At 46.3% G+C, this 20,061-nt stretch overlaps 1 protein-coding gene across 1 annotated transcript in view; it reads right to left on the bottom strand.

Moving 5' to 3' along the window:
- Positions 1–6,132: 6,132 nt before the first annotated feature.
- The window catches only part of PCP4 (Purkinje cell protein 4), a 55,003-nt gene continuing 41,074 nt past the window's right edge, over positions 6,133–20,061 (bottom strand). The window contains exon 3 of the mRNA XM_067035383.1: positions 6,133–6,543. Within this exon, the coding sequence (XP_066891484.1) occupies positions 6,416–6,543 (128 nt within the window). The 3' untranslated portion in view covers positions 6,133–6,415. The remainder of the gene's footprint in view (positions 6,544–20,061) is intronic.

The raw sequence follows: 20,061 nt of genomic DNA, 5'->3' as shown, positions 1-20,061 counted from the left end.
AGGAGTTGCACCAGAAACAGTGGTGTGTTTCCTCCACCTCCTGAGCACACAGGTGGACTAATTTCCTGCTTCCCTAGAAAATAGGTGTAGCCATGTGCCTGCGTTCAGACCAGTGGAACTTCTTTGAGTCATTTCTGGGCCTGGCCCTTTACAAACCTTTGATGCCATCTTCCATGAGGAGGACAGCCACAGCTCAGAACACCTGCATCAGGCTCTGCATTGAGTAAGAAATAAGCTTCTATTGGGTGCAGTCTCCTGCATTGGGGGGCTGAGCTCTTCCAGCAGTTAGTTTTATCTCAACTGCTCCAGAAGGTAACTTGTCAGCTCAGAACTAAAGCCTGATAGGAGGTAACCGGATGCAAAGACTGAGGGGCAGACTAAAACACCCTGACATGGGAGGAAGGCCAGCACATCTGAAAAACTGAAATATCCAGAAAGTGACGGGAGAGGGCACGTCAAGGAGATTGGCTTTATCCTAAGAGCACAGTGAAGCTGGTACAAGGTTTTAAGTGTGGGGGCAATAAGGCAAGGAAAAGGTGAGACAATCAGATTGACATTCTTAAAAGAATACTCTGGCTGCTACAGGGGAATGTTCTAGAAAGAGAACAGTGGGTACAAAGTGGAGGAATCAGAGGAACGGTGAAGTGATCCTGGTGTGAGTGGTGAGGTTCTCTCCCAGTTATCAGGTCAACCCAGACCTTTGAACCAGTGGATCATTAGAGAGTGGGGCACAAGCTCTCCTGTCTCGAGCTGGATATGCTCTGTGTGTGGCTTCCACAGCACAGTGGATGGTTAGAGGACTAGGACGCGGGTGGCCATGGCAGTACCAGAGGGAAACATGTAGTCAGGGTGATGTTTCTGGTATCGGTAAGGTACACATGAGAACATGGCAGGGAAGACTTCTCCCAGTCCAACTGTGCTTTCACCTGCAACCAGGTGTCTCTGTGCAGGAATCCATCTCATAAGTCAATGACAGCCTGGCTTGGGGCAAGACAGTCATCTCACTGGAACTCCTCAGTTCATTTCACAGGTGGGCTAGAAAATGGTTCTTTAGTTGAGGGGCTGTAATAAAACCCCCTACCTGAAGCCCAAAACGCACTAACAGAGCAGCCCTTCTCCATCCACCCACCCCTTGTGAGCCGTCACAGCTCGTGTGATGGCATCTTTCTAAACTCTCAAGCAGCAGAGACCCTGCAACACTGACACATAGAAATAACGAGAATGGTAGCTTCGGGGATTCAAAATCTTCATATTCACATCTGCTTTACAGGGCAAGGAGCAGAGAGAGGGCTAGTTCAGTGTTGTACTTTTGACAATTCTCTGGTCATTTTATCCATAAACCCTGATGGGGCCCTATGCAAACCCATCATTATTCCTGCCCTGCAGACCCACCCCTGACTCCCAGGGAGGTCACATAAAACAAAGCAACAGTCACCGATATTCAATTAAGCATTTGTTAGCAAAAGAACACACTATTTCCAAAAGGGCAACGTGGCACCGAGCAGAGTCCACTGTCACAGCTGTGAGGAAAACGTCAAAGCAGCAACAGAGAGGAAACAGTGGCAGTGAGAACACATCAGAGCCAGGTGGTCGATCAGTGGGGTGTGGAGAAAAGCCAGTGTGTTATTCAGGCCAATCACATTACGGTAAAGGACTTTTGGGAGAACTGGTGAGCCCTGCCCCTGAGAAGGTGGATGTTGTGGACTGAATGTTTGTGTCCCCCCAAAATTCATAGGGTGAAACCCTAACTCCTAATGCAATCACGTTAGGAGATGGTACCTTTGGGAGGTAACAGGATTTAGAACAGGTCATGAGGGTGGACCCCCATGATGGGATTGGTGCCCTTATAAGAGAAGAAGAGACACCAGAGCTCTCTCTCTCCACCATGTGAGGACACAGCAAGAAGGAGGCCAGGCCGTCTGCTTAGAGACAGACGGGTGGTTGCCAAGGGGGGAGGGGGACGGATTGGGAGTGTGGGGTTAGCAGATGCAAACTATTATACAGAGAATGGATCAACAACAGGGTCCTACTGTGTAGCAGTAGGGAACTATATTCAATATCCTGTGATAAACTGTAATGGAAAAGAATATGAAAAAGAATGTATATATATACACACATATATATATGTATGTATATGTATGTGTGTGTATATATATGTATAACTGAATCACTTTGCTGTACAATAGAAATTAACACATTGTAAATCAACTATACTTCAATAAAATAAATTTTAAAAGAAGAAGGATGCCGTCTGCAAGCCAGGAAGAGAGCCCTCGCTGGGGAACCAAATCTGCTGGCACCTTGATCTTGGACTTCCAGCCTCCAGAACTGTGAGAAACAAATATTTATTGTTTAAGCCCCCCAGTTTATGGTATTATGTTATAGCAGCCCAGCTGGGATATTGGACATTGCACATTGACTGAGAAACCCCACCTGGATCATCCATGTTTGAATTGGAGTCAAGTGAAAACTCCTTAACATGCCATTGATATGAATCCTCACCTTAAACACAAATTCTAAACAAACTCTAATCGTAAACTCTTTCCCCTGTCTAATCTTCCCCTACAATTATACTAATTCATCAGGGTTAAACTTCAGGGTATACAAAATGTGTGCATTCAAAGGTACAAAATAGGCTTGCAAGACTTGAGAAAAGACAACCCCATGAAGTTAAAATCAAACAACCCAAATAAATGACCTGTGGAGATGCCTACCTCATGCATGAGATGGTCTCTCACTGTCACTTGAGATGGAAAAATCCCTACGCCTCCCTCAAAACACAAGGATGGAGTGTAAGGAAGACAAGAAAGAACAAAGACAGAAGCTAAAAATAATAGAAAAGAAGAGAAAAAATATTGTTAATTACAGATCATAGATAAGACTGTCTGCTTGGAAATCTTAAAGAATCCACTGAAAAATGATCAGATATTATATAGTTCAGTAAGATGAGTAGTTAATGAGTTAAATATACAGATATCAGTAGTTTTCCTAGAAAACAGCAAAACCAGCTAGAGAACACTTTGGGGAAAGATTCTATTTAGAAGGACAAAAAAACTATGAAATCCCTACAAATAGAACAAAAAGAAATCTGCAAGACCTATATGAAGAAAACTACAAAACTTGACTGAAAGTCACAAAGTGCTCTAAGGACAATAATGTAAAGACATGAATTCTTCCCTCACTGTACCCCAGTTTAGTTATACATTTAGTGTAATTCTGCTTGTCCGTGGCATTTTTTTTTTTCCTGCATGTCTTGGATGTTCTATTCTTAGATGTCTGTGAGACCCGAATAATTCTTTCTTTTTTTAGTTCATGTGAGTGGGTTTCTGCTCATTTCAACCAAATGAGTCAACCTAGGCTGCCCTCCCGTCTCTTGTGGGCCCATATATCTTGGGTCTTGGATCCTCTCATGCATCCCCCTGCATCTCTCTCCACATGAACTTTTGCAGCTTCTTGCAAAAAAAAAAAAAAAAAAAAAAAGTTTGTTTTAAGATTTTTGGGCAGCTTTATCCTGCCACAATACCAGCTTCGGCCCCTATTCAATATCTCCTTCCCATTAACTGGCTCAGGTCCCATGACTATCGGTTCAAACTCATGAGGAAAAGATTCCGATTGTGAGAGCCTACCTCTTGGGTCAGGTGCCCACCACTGGCCCAGCTGGCTACAGCCAAGAGAAGCAGAGTCCCATGAATTGGGTTGACTCAAGAAAAAGGGTGCTGGTGATGGAGGTGATGATCGACTCTTTACCTCACCGTTTATCATTAATAATCTTCCATTTATCACACACCTGCAAGGAGACATTTTAAATCCCTAACATTTTCCCATCTACCTTACCAAGAAGATTTTATCATCACCCTGATGGTAAGGAAAGCAGCTGCTCAAGGTAAACTTCTCTGCAGTCACTTGGCCGACCTGTAGGTCAGAGATGAATCCAGTTCCAAGTCCCGAGTGCTGGGGTCCTGTCTCCTGGCCTGCCCAAGTTTTGGTAGCAGTACACACACCCCCAAGCTGGGGTGTGCTAATACATCGTATCTCTGGGTCTGCAAAGTTCAGCACCTCCTTCTCCTGGGCTTTGCCCTGACTCTCCTCCACCAGGCAACCACCCAGGCTATTTAACTACAACTCCCACCATCTTTCAGATGGCTGCTGAGGGTGGCAATTCCTCAGGAAGACTTGAATGATTCTCCAAGCCTGGGTGAACTGTCTTCTCTCTGTTGCACTGCAGTATGAATCTCCCCATTTTACTCTCTATTTATCGGTGCCTCTTCCCCACCAGCCTACCAGCACCGTGACAGCACCAAGCACATACATGTAGTAGGAGTTCACTAAACATGCATGAAACAAAACTGACACCAAGTGCAGCCCAGCTCGGGTGCACCCTGGAGAGGAAAGTTCCATCCTCTTCTCTTCAACGAACACTGCAGCCCACGGGAGCAGAAAGGCCCTCCAAAGGCGGGAGTCATGAGCCACTGCTCTTTCCTCTGGCTCCACGAATCCATAGACCCAACACACCCAATTCCATGCAGAGCGGGGCACATTTGGAATCCCCCCCCCCGCCCCCGCCATTGCTGTTGGCTGGAGTTTTATACTCTCATGAATCCACCCGGGAAGTAAAAAATTAAATTCATCCCTGGGGTTCACAGGAAGTCAGATACACCCGTGTCCTGTGACTGGAATGACGGTGTATCCGAATCACTGAGGGGGTCTCTCCAAACGTCACAACCCTCACCCCACTCCCCTCCTTTTGCTCCCATGGGGATTTGTCCGGGGGGGAGGGAGGGTTTCCCGTCCCTTTTAGCCTATTGGGGAAGAACCGCTCCCTAGGACTCCCTGCTTTGCACGAAAAGGTCCCTCTAGGGGGAGCATCCTCACTATAAAACCAGATTTGCTTCCAGATTTGTTGAATTGTGCTGGCCATCAGGTCCAGACACATCCAGCAGGGGGATATCCCACTTCCTTTCTGTGAAATATTCAGAGAATGAGGGAGCAATGGGGTTGCTGTGAGGATGGGATGTAGAGGGAACTCACCTGAATTACTTAAGCACTTGTTTTGTCCCATCTTTCTCTACATTGGGGCTCCAGGGAACTCCAAAGAAGACTACGTCACATTCATACCCCTGCTGTCTAATGAAGCTTTCTATGGAGGGTTCCCTCAACTCACTGTCCTCTTTTCGGTGGGGACCACAGGCCATCAGGAGTCCCAAGAAGCCCTGGCTGGTTGCCAGTGCTGCAGTGCTGCTAACTAGTGCTTCTCTAATTGGAAACCCATCAGAGGAGGCCGAGTTTGCCCTGCCCCCAGCCGCCCCAGAGAACTGTCCAGTAAAAGCAATGAAGACGAAATGCAGACATCAGGTTCTCAGGCGGCAAAGCTCAAACCAACAGCCAGGCTCGAGGGCGTGGGGCCCCTGCCACCTGGGGCCCCAAGGCAGGCACCCACCCCGCCCCCTGGCTCTTAATTCCAAGGGGTATTCTCTGCATGTGACAGCCCTCTCCTCCCTGCTACCCTTTGGGGTGTGGGAAGCAATTTACCTTCGAGGTTTGCAGGGGAACAGATGGGATGGGAGAGAACTTGCAGTTTCTCCAAGTTGCAGGATGTGCTAAATAATCCTAACAGGTGGCAACTCACTCCCTGAGGGGTGTCAGGAGCTGGGGAGGGGGATGGGAGGGTAGACCAGAGAACCACCTGGCCCTGGAGCGCCCCAGGCAGGAGAGCTGCAGGTGAGCGACAGACCCACCCTCAATAGTGGGGCGTGTCCCCTGCGGAGCCCCGAAATGCTGCTGTGTAAACCTGGGTGACTGTCCCTAAACAGATGCATCGCCCTCCCCCTTCCTGTTCTCCTGATGAGTCTTAATTCCCCAGGGAACCTTCTGACTCTCTAGCACCCCAGGATCCAGGGCTCTAATCCTATCATAAGAAGAAAATTCATCGTCCTCGCCAGTCAGAGGTCAGAACTCTGCAAATGAGACAGGCACAGCTGAGAACGCATCTCCCACTCGCAGCAGGAAAGCTCCTCACAGAAGGCACCGTGTTTCAGCTCTAACTCTTAGAGGGAGGAGAAAATAGACATCTAGCCTTACTTCTAGCAACGGTAACTTCCCAAGTCAATATAAAGGGAGAAGTGGAGGCAGACATTTGAATCATGCATCTCAACTCCGTTTTATTACAACATCAAGGAAAATAATCAGTTGCAAGAGGAATGATACTGGAGATAAACAGATATTAAGCCGCTCACAATTACATGGTCTATGCCTTCCTACAAGTGTATAAATATCGCGGGTCTCTGTACATGCATTGCACTGTGGTGCACGTGGGTATCATGTGCAGATGATTTCCCTCGAGGGTGTTGTTCTTTTAATTTCTGGACAGGATGGTTGAAGGTGATGTCTTCTGGCAGACTAGGAAAGGGCTCTCCCGCTAGGACTGGGACCCAGCCTTTTTCTTCTGGAATTTTCTGAACTGAGACTGAATGGCCACTGCTGCGCGTTCTGTCTCTGGCGCATCCATGTCGATGTCGAACTCCTCTTGAACCTTCTTCTGCCCATCTGGAGCAAGAAAAACACAAACATAAGGCAATCACCGAGCTGCAAGCAGGAAGACGGACAGCAGCTCTGGATCAACAAAGCCTCCGGGGCACCACCTGGCACCACCCCCAGCACAAGACCTAGTTTGCAAAATACAAGCCCGTGGAGTGTGTCCTGAACCTCCTCCGAGCTCGGAAGCAGCATCTTCTGGCTGCCTGGCCTCTACCCCTGCCAGGGAGGGACGACGGAACTCAAAGACACAGGTGCAACATCGAAGATATTTTCTGTGCATGATTTTCTGTTCTTATGGCCCCATTTAACATTAGGATTAACAGATACACACTACTATGTATAAAATAGATAAACAACAAGGACCTACTGTATAGCACAGGGAACTCTACTCAATATCTTGTAATAACCTGTAATGAAAAAGAATCTGAAAAAGAATATATATATATTTATATGTTTAACTGAATCTCTTTGCTGTTCACTTGAAACTAACACAACACTGTAAATTAACTATACTTCAATTAAAATTTTTTTTAAATTTTAACAATGATGTTACTTTCCTCTGGGTTCTCACGTAGATACAATTTAAATAGTGCTACATAAATGGACCCAGTGATACAACAACTAGAGCTAAAAAAGTCACTAAGTTTCTGTGCACACACCCTTCTATTACCAATGAGATTTACGTATTGAATTAGGGCTTCTGTTTTTATCATTGTCACAGATGGATGACACCAGTCGACCTTCACGATCAAGCTGGACTTTCACAAGTCTTACATTTTGTTCCAACAAGGTAGGCTTCGCATTTTTTTTCTAAGGCAGAGGATTGAACTCATTCACGGTTGAGATCATTGAAAATAGGATATAAGCCAAAGTGAAGTGATCACCTGTGCTGATTCTCCCTTTGTGCTGTGACCTTTCCAGCTAAATGCTGAAAACAAACAAATAAATAAAACCCTCTAATCACTCCTTCGGTCTAGTGAAAGTTAATCATTAGAATCATTAAAGGCATGATTTATTTTGCTTTTTTTTTGGACCAGGGATTAAACCCATGACCCCTGCAGTGGAAGCACAGAGTCTTAACCACTGGACCGCCAGGCAAGTCCCAAAGGCATTATTTTTTAATACACACACAAGGACCCACCCCAGACTCAGGGCTGCCTCTTTGTATGGCCACAGCAGAAGAGCTCCTGAGAACAAGACCAAGTTAGATAAATCAGCGTCCCTGGAGGTAAGGCCAGAAAGCCCTACTTTTTTAAAAAGCCTCTCAGGTGATTCCCAGATGCAGGCAGAGTTGAGATCCAGCCACTTGGCTTCCGATGAAGTAACAAACAAGGTCCTGAGGTTAATTCCAGGAAGAACTGGGGGCAGAACCCACCTCTTGGCACCTGGACAGAGAGCATCCCTGCCACCCCGGTGTCACACCTGGAGCAGAGGCGCCGGACAGTGTGAAGAGCACGTCCAGCTTGGGCATGGGAAAATCGGGGGCATTTGAGGCAGGAGAGGAAGCCCAGCCAGGGAGCAGGGACAAGGCTCTATCCTTGACTTTGGCACCAGGCAGCCTGAGCTCATCACTGAACCTAAATGTGGTCCACCTCTTCAATGCCTGTCTTAGTGCCCTTGGATGATAGTATTCAGGCAACGCCCCCAGCACAGAAAGTAGAGGACCCTGGGAATATGTGCGAGACAGGTTCCTTCTCTCCTGTTTACTCTGTCCTGTTCTCTCTCACACAATCTCTCTCTCTCTCTCTCTCTCTCTCTCTGTCTCTCTCTCTCTCTCTCTCTCTCTCTCTCTCTCATAAATAGCTAGATAGATAGCTAGGTAGTTGGGAAAGATAGATAGATGATAGATAGATAGATACATAGATAGGTAAATAGATAGATAGATAGATAGATAGGTAGATAGATAGATAGATAGATAGGTAGATAGATACATAGATAGATAGGTAGGTAGATGGATAGATAGAATGATAGAATAAGTAGATATGAGAGAGAGAGAGAGAGAGAGAGAGATGCATCTGGTTTCGTGACATTTCCTTTGTAGGTCCTTGAGCAACCTCCTCTCAATTTTCCCAGAGACTAAGCAGGTTCTGTCCGGAGCCCTCCAATCCCACCTCCATCTGGGAGGAGAGGATGCTGGCTTTGTAAGCCTTGCCGGCCTGATCGGTCCATGACCTAAATCAGCAGGATTGTTTTCCTCTATCCCAGATTGACTGCCGAGGCCCCTAAATGCAGAGATTTTGAGTGCACCGATGTCCAGGGACTATTTGGGGCGATCATTTTTAACCCATGAGAATCAGATGATATGGAGAATAGTGGGATTGTCTCTTACTGCATCACGTAACCATCCACATTTTAATCCACACTGCAGGACCCTTTCTTCAGAGACTCTCTAAGGGGCAGGACCATTAGGAGGGATAGGAGTTTCCTGAACCTCAAGTTCATCCTTTAAAAATGTTTCACTAATGTTATCACATGAGACCGGATCTAAAGTGCGAATATTTAGCAAACCTGAAATGTGACGGCTCCAGCTCACCTGCCCACAGCAGGCAGGAGAAGCAGCAGCTTCTGCAGCAAGATTGTCATAAGATGGTTTGGAGACCCGCGTCCCTGTCCTCCCGAAGGAACCCTTCCATCTACTGTATCGTGATTGCAAAGGGGGAAAATGTGCTCCGACTCAACAGAAGGTGGGAGATTTCTTTTTCAGATTTAAAATGTTGCTGCAGCCTGAAGCTTTTGAATAGCCTGGCTTATCTTTTCCCTTTCACAATAATGGAAGAAAACAGCAATATTATTTTTTGACACATGATGAATGAAGATGCAGAAAATTATGTATATTTAGGGAATGTATAATGAGACAGTAAGGGCAGGTCATAAAAATGAATGTCACAATTATACCTTCAACTAATATCTTCAGCCAAAAGTGATTTATCAATTTCTCCCTCTTAGAAAAGTATTCCAGTGTTTAAAAAAGAAACCACTCGGGCTTCCCTGGTGGCGCAGTGGTTGAGAGTCCGCCTGCTGATGCAGGGGACGCGGGTTCGTGCCCCGGTCCGGGAGGATCCCACGTGCCGCGGAGCGGCTGGGCCCGTGAGCCGTGGCCGCTGAGCCTGCGCGTCCGGAGCCTGTGCTCCGCAACGGGAGAGGCCACAGCGGTGAGAGGCCCGCGTACCGCAAATAAATAAATAAATAAATAATTTTAATATTCAAAAAACAGTCTTTTCATGAGAAATGAAGATACGCATTGGGTACAAAGAGGCACTTAAGATAAAAACTCGGGCTTCCCTGGTGGCGCAGTGGTTGAGAGAATCTGCCTGCCAATGCAGGGGACACGGGTTCGAGCCCTGGCCTGGGAAGATCCCACATGCCGCGGAGCAACTAGGACCGTGCGCCACAATTACTGAGCCTGCGCGTCTGGAGCCCGTGCTCCGCAGCAAGAGAGGCCGCGACAGCGAGAGGCCCGCGTACCGCGATGAAGAGTGGCCCCCGCTCGCCGCAACTAGAGAAAGCCCTCGCACAGCAACGAAGACCCAACGCAGCCAAAATAAATAGATTAATTAGTAAACTCCTACCCCCAACATCTTAAAACAAACAAACAACAACAAAAAAAACCCATCAGGCGGGACAGCTGACTGTTTCCACCACAGTATCCGTCTACCCATCCATTATCCATCTCTCCGTGTCTCCATCCATCTTCTCTCTCAGAACAAAAGGCACAGCTGCAAAAGCGTCCCAAGCAATTAGACGTTCCTCCCTGGGAAGACGCTTCATCAAACAACCAAGGCACGACACAGAGCAGTGCCGACGGCCCCAGCCTGATGAAGAAATGGTGCTGCCTGGGGCTTAGGATGTCTCAGGATTCAGTGCTGCCATGACCTCCCCACCAGGAAGAAACCCAGTCCTATTCAGATTTATACTTTGCATGGCTCTAGGTATTCCTTACACCATTTTCCTGAAATATTGCCTTTTCCTTGCAGAAACTGAGACAGGGAATGGCCCTGCTGTTTTTCATTTTATTGGATCATAAGAGAAACGTTGAGGTAGCCCTTCTTAAAGAGGTCGTTACGTTAGGAACCAGTGTTCCCTGAGCGTTAAATGGATCTTCCTTCCTAGACCGTAAGTGGATTTTCTTTTACAGATCATTTGACGGCAAATGGAAAATCGAGAATCATAAATATAAAAGGAAGGAACTGCTACCGGATAAAGACAATCCCAAATGGATATGACAAGTCTATGATATTGTCATGAAAATCCATCCAATGGGAGAACGGTTTGATAGACTAAAATCCCCTTTGTATGATGAATGCAGATTGTGAACTGATAAACACAGAGACCAGCCCATCAAAATTTCTTACTGAGCAGCTGTATTAACCAGTAGGGCTGCCATTATGAAATGCCACAGACTGGGTGCCTTAAACAACAGACTTTTTTTTTTTTTTTTTTTTACAGTTCTGGAACCTGGAAGCCTGAGACCAAGGTGTCAGATGTGAGGCCTCCCTCCTTGGCTTGTAGGCGGCTGCCTTCTTGCTGTGTTCTCACATGGTCTGGAATCTCTTCCTCTTCTTATAAGGACACCAGTCAGATTGGATTAGGACCCACCCTGATGACCTCATTTTAACTGAATCAGCTCTTCAAAGGCATTATATCCAAATACAGTCACGTTCTGAGGGACAATGGCAGTTGGGGGCGGGGGCAGGGGGTCAGGGCTTCAGCATAGGAATTTGGGGGGAGACACAATTCAGACCTAATCTAACTTTGGGGCTCTCTAGGTTTGAAAGTAACTTTGCATTCTGTGCCTTTTCTGGCTTCTGCAAACGTTTATGAGAGCTGCAGGGCGCATCCACCGCCCCCATTTTACAAAGGCTCAGAGACCGCAAGGTGCCCCCACCCAAGAGCACCCAGTGAGTGCCGGCCGCGGGCTGGTGCAGAATCCAGCTCTTGTTGCCACCTTCAGGGCCTTAGACAGAGGCCAAGATGACAGCCTTCTGTATGGACCAGTTAATGTTGCTTAGGGGCAAAAAGAAATCTTAAATAGTCGAAGTCTAAACACATGGTACCGTCTACCAGTTTGGAAAATCGGCCTGTTTACTAGGTGGTCCAGGAGAGTTTATACCAAATTCTGTCCTTCGGCAAATGACCTGGAAGGCCTCGTACAGGCCCATCGCCGTTCTAGGGGCTGTGAGAAAACAGAGCACAAACACAAAACCCTGCTCTCCTGGGAAAAGAGAAAATAAATAGGTACATTCACGGAGAAGCATTAGAATTTCAGAAATTTCAAAAATAAAGCAGGGTGCTGAGTGGGAGACCGAGTGTGCGTCGTGCTTTAAGGCGGCCGGGTAAGGGACAGAGTGGAGGGAGGAGGCCCGAACCCAAAGCGAACCTCACACCCACCTGCCCGGATTGGGGGCGGGGCAGGGGCCCTCCACCAATGAGAAGACACTTTTTTTTTTTTTTTTTTGCGGTACGCGGGCCTCTCACTGTTGTGGCCTCTCCCGTTGCAGAGCACAGGCTCCGGACGCGCAGGCTCAGCTGCCACGGCTCACGGGCCCAGCCGCTCCGCGGCACGTGGGATCTTCCCGGACCGGGGCACGAACCCGCGTCCCCTGCATCGGCAGGCGGGCTCTCAACCACTGCGCCACCAGGGAAACCCGAGAAGACACTTTTTGAAAAATTATCCTTCACTTGTTGAAAAAGTATTCTTCATCCATGCCGTTACCATCAAAGTGGCAGACTTCAAATAATTAGCATAAATTCCTTAGAAATTAACAGACATGTAGTCATCCAGGGTAAAACAGAGCTATTCATGGATCCTGCAACAGCTCAGGATATGATTTTAAAAGGTGGAAATTCAGCATCATTCCAAAATATATCATATTAACCACCACGCTTGATCAAGGAACTCTCGTATTTGTTTACAATGATGCAAAGTCACTGCCCAAAGATACTGGCAGTAATTCGTGAACACAGGGGCTTGTGCGCACACACACACACACACACGCACACACGCACACACGCACACAGGTAAAGGCTTTCGTTTACACATTTATAACCCTCCATATTTTAGGATTTATTTTCTAGAAACATATTACCTCCTAAGGCCTAATCCTGTAGATCAGAAATTTGCACATAAGCAGTAAATTGGGATACAATTGTCCTGAGTAGGAGTTTGCCTTGACTAGGAGGCAAAGCACAGAGCGTGCTATGAAAGGACCTAAATTTTAGCACGCCATCAAGAAATAACAGTCATTTAACTTAAGTATGCCCTGAAAATGGGGTATTTTAATGCCAAATTTCTTAGAGTGTCCTACTTTCTTTCGAAGTATAATGTTAACTTGGAAAGAATTCACATCTGTCAGTTGGGTTGCCCTGGATACATATAAGCCAACCGACACGTTGTGCTTGGGCCCCTGGGGACTCTGAGAGCTGCCCCCCACCCTCTACGGACCACGGCCGCCACCGAGTGGCCCAAGGACAGCCAGCACGGCTTCCTTCATAAGGATCCAAACCCAGCCCTCCAGGCAGGAAAAGCAAAGGGACAAATCAGAAGAGCAAGAATTGCAATGTATATCCCTTAAGCCTCAAATTGGATCAAGATACATCCAGAGAATAAGGCAGCTAGTGTCATGGAAAAGGTCAATCCCTCCTGAGAAAAAAAAAATAGTGATAATAAATTGGTATACCTAGTTCATCACGATGTTGACACAGAGCAGGCATTTCATGAGACGCCAATAAAAACAAAGGCAACACATTCTTTAAAAAGCTGGAAATGAACAGGGAGAGGCCACAGCATCCTCAGCCAGTTGTTCCTGAGTTAAAACAGTGCCCCCCTTGCTGGGCGGGAGCGTGGAATCCCAGCAAGCCGGCTCCGAGCTCCGAGCTCTGGGCGATTTCTCGCTCCTGCCCGCTGGCTCAGGATTTATTGAATGGAGGCTGCTAGCGCGGAGAATTGCAATTTTCCAGTTCTCTGCTAAGTGGCAGAGATTAATGAGCAGAGTCAGGCATTAGCGGCGGCAGGCAAGGGGGTGGCTTTCCACATCTGCCGTGTTCTCTCTCGCATCAAATGAAAACACATTTCCCATTTCTCCTAACTTTGCATTTACCAAGTTAGCGCCCTTTTGGTACTTACAGCTTTTTCCAAGAGAGAGAAATTCTCTTTTGTCCTAAAACAGAGACATTCTGCAACCCACAGCCTCCACTGTTCACGTCAGGCTTTGGTAATACAAAGCCTCTCTCTCTCATAATCCCATTTCTCTGGCCCCTACCTGGATGCACCTTGCTCAGATGACTACCCAGGTGGACATTCAGGTAATCAAATAAGTGCACATCTGTGGGAATCAATGGCAAAGAATAAGCACTGGTGAGATCAAAAATTTCCCCAAACTCATTAAGGCTAGGAAGAGAACCCAAAATAAAGATATAAATATCATTGAAAAACGTTCTTCTATTGGAAAGGCAAAATCGGTTTCCTAGTTGTATTAGTCTGCTAGGGCTGCCTTAACGAACCACCACAGACTGTGCAGCTTACACAGCAGACATTTCATTGCCTCCTAGTCCCGGAGGTTGGAAGTCCAAGGTCAAGGTGTGGGCAGGCTTGGGTCCTCTGAGGCCTCTCTCCCTGGCGTGGAGACGGCCGTCTTCTCACTGTGTCTTCACACGCTCTTCCCTCTATGTGTACCTGTGTCCTGATTTCCTCTTATAGTGACACCAGGCATCTTGGATTAAGGCCCACCCTGATGCCCTCATTTTACCTTCATTACCTCTTTAAAGGCCGTATTTCTAAATACAGTCACATTCTGAAGCACTAGGGGTTAGGGTTTCAACAGACCAATTTTAGGACCTGTAATTCAGCCCATGACACTAGCCAAAATACCTACATTTTCTCGGAAAAAAATAAAGGCCGATGAGGTATGATAAGAAACAGCTTCGTTAGAGAAGCCTCAAATTCAAGTTCCAACTGACTGAGTGTGGTCAGATGTGCCTTTTTCTGAGGTTCACATCCTCCCCTGTGTTTGAAATGGGGGTGGTGGTGAATCAAGGCTTGTTTCTGTCTCAAGACATTTACAAGGGAGCGCGTGCGCTGGCTGCTTTGTAATGCGCAAAGAGCAATGACAAACGCAGGTGGTAGTAGATGGAGGCCTACAGGCTGGGTCGCCCAGTACCCTCTCTTTCCACCTTCTCCCTCCACCCCAGGTGTCCTGGGAGCAGAATTCTGCTGCCCGGGTGAAGGGCCAGCCCAACAGGAGCAGCGTGGCAGGATCTGAGAAGGCAGAAGTGAACCCAGCGGAGGCAACCAAACACAGGAAGAGGCCCCGTCCAGCAGACACAGAGGCCGAGGCACCCACAGGGTTTTGCCAGGGCCGTCGGCAGACATCAAGCATCCTGTGCCCAGTGCCAAGGGCCAGGCAGCAGCAATGGTAGCAGGGCTTCTGCTGGAAGAACTTGCCGTGTGGTTGTTTCCGTATGCATTGTTCCGGGCTGTGCACAGCTAGGGCTGGGTCCTCTGCCTCCCAGAAATTCTGCAAGGCGCCGGTGACCTGTAATAAACCCCTTTCGCACGAATCTAGCAAGAGTGGATTCTGCTGTCTGTGCCGCCATCTCCTTCCTACAGGCACACCTAGCTGATGTGGGGCTGTGGGAGGAGAGGGGAGCTGTGTAAGGAAAGGGATGACATCAGATAGCAGGCTTTCATTTTATTTGCATAGAAAATTCTTTAGTATGTGCTGGAGAATAGCTTGAATGACTGTAGGTAAATAAGAACCCTGTCGGACACGAGGATAACACGTCAGATGTTTCTTTCCTCTCCGGAGTACGTGGTGAAAATTCCTTCCCAGGAATCAGCAGCTAACTTACTTAACAGCAGACCTCTCAGAAAAGCCACAGTTTTCCCTCCTTCACACTCTGAAGACTTCAAGCTGATTAGGGATAAGGGGAATGTGGAGAATTTATGAGTCACCTAACACCTTAGACCTGCCCTCCATGCAAGCCAGCCAGGTATGTAAGTGCTCGAGAAACTCCACTAGTAGAAATGTGTTGTGGCCAAGTTGATTTCTTGCCTCTATTGACCCCCTTTTTCTTAGTTCTAAAGCCCCTGATTTGGTGCTGGGCCCGTGGTTACCCAGAATAAGCTTTTTATCCTCCTTACTGTTGGGTGACCTAGGTTCTGATCAATGCAATGTGGGTAGAAAAAAAGAAATCTCATTAAAAGAAAGCTAACTCTTTGTCCTTTTTACTTATTCCTATCTGCTTCCTACCAGCTGGAATACAGATGAAATGGCTGGTGCTCGGGCAACTATTTTGGACCATAAGCCTTATGTTAAGGATGGCAAAACAGTAATACAGATGCTTGATGTTCCCTGAAATTATCCTGACTGCCCTCGACTACTTACCTCTAGACTCCTTTTGTATGAGAGAGGAATAAACGTTTTTGTTTAAGCCATTGTTATCTTAGGGTTTCAGCTTCTTATAGATAAACCTCATCTACTTACACATATGTCATTATGAGGGTATAGTTCATTTAAAAGCATTTTGTTTCAAGCTGATAAAAAATTCAAATACACATCACTGTGCATAGTATGGCTTCATTGTCTTCACTTAACTACATGCTGGTTCTTCTGATATATACATCTGTCCAATTTCTGATATGGCAGGCCATTTCTTTATAGCACTTAATACTTTAATAACCTCAGGGTTTGTTTTTTTTTTTACAGAAATATTGCCTGCATATCCAGTAACCTTCGCCAACCATCACTCTCAGGTTTCCCTGCTTCATCTCTCCTTTTCTCCTCATGGGGCATCAGCTTCTCTTGACATACCCTTCCCCTTCTAGCTTTTGAAAGTATGTAGCTTTTCAAGTGCTTGAAAATTTAGGAAATGAACATGAGCTAGGTGAAGCTCCTAGGAAGGCATTTTCCCCAACCAGGTTTTCGCCCACTCCTTCCATTCTGCTTCAGGTCCATTTTTTTTTCTCTTCCCTTCAGAGCTTTGAAATAATTGGAGAGTTTTCCTTTCATTTATGTTACCTGGTTTTACCATCTCAGAAGGGTGGAACCTTCTCAGACTCACTTTTGCCCCAGCGTCTAAACTTCAAAATACCAGCTTTAAAGGATTAAACTCTGAAAATTTCACCAATATAGAGAATTTTCTAAAGTTCCCAAGTTTGAAATAGAAAGAAAGTCAAATGCAATCATAATCACAGGAGATGTTCAAGTAGCTTCAAAGCAGCATTAATGCACCTAATTAATACTAAAAAACCTCGCTTGACCCCATTGAATTTCTAACTCCCCTCACTCCATCATTCTAGAGAATTTGATTTAAAGGCGGAAGGTAAGTATCACCTCACACAAGTCAGAATGGGCATCATCAAAAAATCCACAAACGATAAATGCTGGAGAGGGTGTGAAGAGAAGGGAACCCTTTTGCACTGTTGGTGGGAATGTAAATTGGTACAGCCACTATGGAAAACAGTATGGAGGTTCCTTAAGAAAGTAAAAATAGAGCTACCATATGACCCTGCAATCCCACTCCTGGGCATATACCCAGAGGAAAACATGGTCTGAAAGGATACATGCACCCCAGTGTTCATTGCAGTGCTGTAAACAGTAGCCAAGACATGGAAGCAACCTAAGTGTCCATCGACAGAAGAATGGATAAAGAAGATGTGGCACATATATACAATGGAATATTACTCAGCCATAAAAAAGAATGAAATAATGCCATTTGCAGCAACATGGATGGACCTAGAGACTGTCATACTGAGTGAAGTAAGTCAGACAGAGAAAAAGAAACATAGTATGATATCGCTTATATGCAGAATCTAAAAAAAAAAAAATGATACAAATGAACTTATTCACAAAACAGAAACAGACTCATGGACTTAGAGAAGGAACTTATGGTTACCAGGGGAGAATGGTGGGGAGAAGGGATAGTTAAAGGAGTTTGGAATCGACGTACACACAGCCATATTTAAAATAGATCACCAACAAGGACCTACTGTCTAGCACAGGGAACTCTGCTCAGTATTCTGTCATAACCTAAATGAGAAAAGAATCTGAAAAAGAATAGATACATGGGTATGTATAACTGATTCACTTTGCTCTACACCTGAAACTAATATAACATTGTTAATCAACTATACTCCAATATAAAATAAAAAGTGAAAAAAAAAAAAAGGGTGGGGGGAAGGTAGGTGCTAAGGCAGATGGAATGCATTCCAGAACTCTGAGCCGGAGGAGAAAAGCTGATGAGGACAAAGGCCAGACAAGCCTTAGGTTTCTTATGAAATTAGCCAAGCTTTGCGAATGACGTGGAAAGCAAACAGCATTGTGGGCTGGAAAAATCATCACATGGACACCAGAGAGGGACCAAAGCTGTTTTCAGACTCTGCGACCGGGGTTCTCTTTTCCCCCCCTTTGCTCTCTGCAGCAGGCACTGACAGATTAGAGAGGCCTTTCTCCAGCAGCATCACAGGTGCTTCTGCATCCTTCCTGGACCCCCCGCCAGCAGCTGAGCAAGGCGGTCCTCTCTCTCCCCTGACACACACCGCTCCAGCTCTTCAGACCTGCGCCTTTAATCCAGGCGGACAGGTGTTTTCCTTGGCAGATTTTCAGGGATTACAAGATTTCTTAGACGCACAAGACTATTGGACAGGTGTGTCCATTGTGTATATAGAATTTGACTTGGGGGGCAAAGCTTTGAAAGCAGGTCTGTGAAGCATAGCCAGAGCTCGGTACCTACCAGGTCCAGCTGCAGCCAGACCGATAAATACCCATTACAGGTCAACATCTTAAACCCGAGGCTGCCGTCAGCATTGATTTCTCCATCTGGTGGTGCACCTCGTGCTTCACAAATGTCCTAAGACAGGGACGGGCTCTTCATCGAGCTGTGAGCCTCTGTTCACAAGTGTGTCTTTACCTGTCAACAGAGATGCACATTCGGCTCCAGGAACTGCCGGCCGGTGGGTGTAGACTCAACACATTCTGGTCTCTTGATCCCACAGTGTCTGTCTCCCTTCCACACCCCATTTTGCAGGTTTCTGGCAAAAACACATCACTTCTGTTCGCTTTTTTAAAGTGACACTATCTTAAGAGCCCATGACCAAGTGCTTGCTGATTGGTTGGAAAGAGCTTTTTAGACGTGAGTCATTTGAAGCTTTGGGCTTTGTTATTCTACTTACCAGGAAGATGGGTTCACATATTTGTAAAAAAGAGAATAAAATCAAACACCCAAGGAAGAATAAAGTGATGTGACTTCTGGGCGAGGTAGCTCAATCACACAGAGCATCTCAGATTCGGGAGGACCGGCTCACAGTAGAGCTTGGGTTTTAGTTTTAAGCATTATTTAATAATAATGTTCTGACGAGTAATCCCAAGAAGAAATGAATAAGAAGTGCTTTACCAGGTAAGTGGAAATGTGCTAAGGCTCCAGAGTCCTCTCTACTGGTTCAGGTGAAGAACACCTGAGAAGAATCCAGATGTGGGCTGTGCTCGGTCCCACGAGCCCTGCTTAACCAGGGCTTTATGTGACCCTGTGACAGGAAAGCAAGGCCTTGAACTTTGTACGGAGACCATCTGGCCCCTCCCCCCATGCAGAAGTCCTTAAAGACCCAAAATAAAGCAGAATATTTTTATTACAAGAATTCCAAAAAGAAAACAATGTCCAGGGTCAGGCAACAAAATCAAAAAGTATTTAATTTTTAAATAAATTTTTAATAACACATAATTTTTCAAAGGACCAGCATGAAAATATTGTCCCTTGAAGCATTCTAATTATCCACGGAGGTAGTAGAAGCATTACTGTCTAGATTGAAAATGGAAGCAGTGATAAAATATCCATTTTTGGAGGCAGCAGCTCAAGGGAGCGTTAAGTAGAGGCTGACGACAAGAAACTGATGAGAGAAACCAATTTAGAGAGAATGCCGGGGGGAGGAAAAGCCTAACATCACTCTGTTCGAGAACAAAATGCTCCCCAGAACCATGGCATCTGACCTTTCACTAAAGTCATTTTCAGCTGAACTGAAAAACTACACAGCAGGGACTTCTATGTTGCCAGCTGTGAATGGCCAGGGCATGGAAGCAGGCTGCTTCCAGCCCGGATACGTAAATGGCAAGATTTTTGTTTTGTTTTGTTCACCTTTGAGGTATGTGAACAGAAAAAGACTGAACCTCTTATCTGCAGCTCGCTCACCATGTCTTCAAAGACCCTACGCTAGCCTTCCCTACGCTCATCCAGCTCATGATATCAAAATTACAGTGTCGCTCCCACACGCCTGGCTGTCATTTAAGGTGTCAATGGGCGGGGTTGATAGAAAATGCAGGTGAGACGTTTTCCAGAAGTAGCTGCAACTCAATATTCAATTGCCATGGGGCCGGGGAGGGTACCCCGCTGACAACCTCACATACCATTCCAGTGGTTCTGGCTGCAAAATCACAGTAACAGTTTCATTTTAGGGGTTAAGGGAGCAGTGACAGCAACCTCTTTATGTGCGCAGATGTGCCCGTTTTCGCCCTAGGAGGCCACCCACCTCTTCGTGTC

This window comes from Kogia breviceps, chromosome 5 (assembly GCF_026419965.1).
Source record: "Kogia breviceps isolate mKogBre1 chromosome 5, mKogBre1 haplotype 1, whole genome shotgun sequence".
Classification (NCBI taxonomy): domain Eukaryota; kingdom Metazoa; phylum Chordata; class Mammalia; order Artiodactyla; family Physeteridae; genus Kogia; species Kogia breviceps.
Note: the sequence above shows the minus strand (reverse complement) of the source record. Positions and strands in the feature narration are given on the sequence as shown.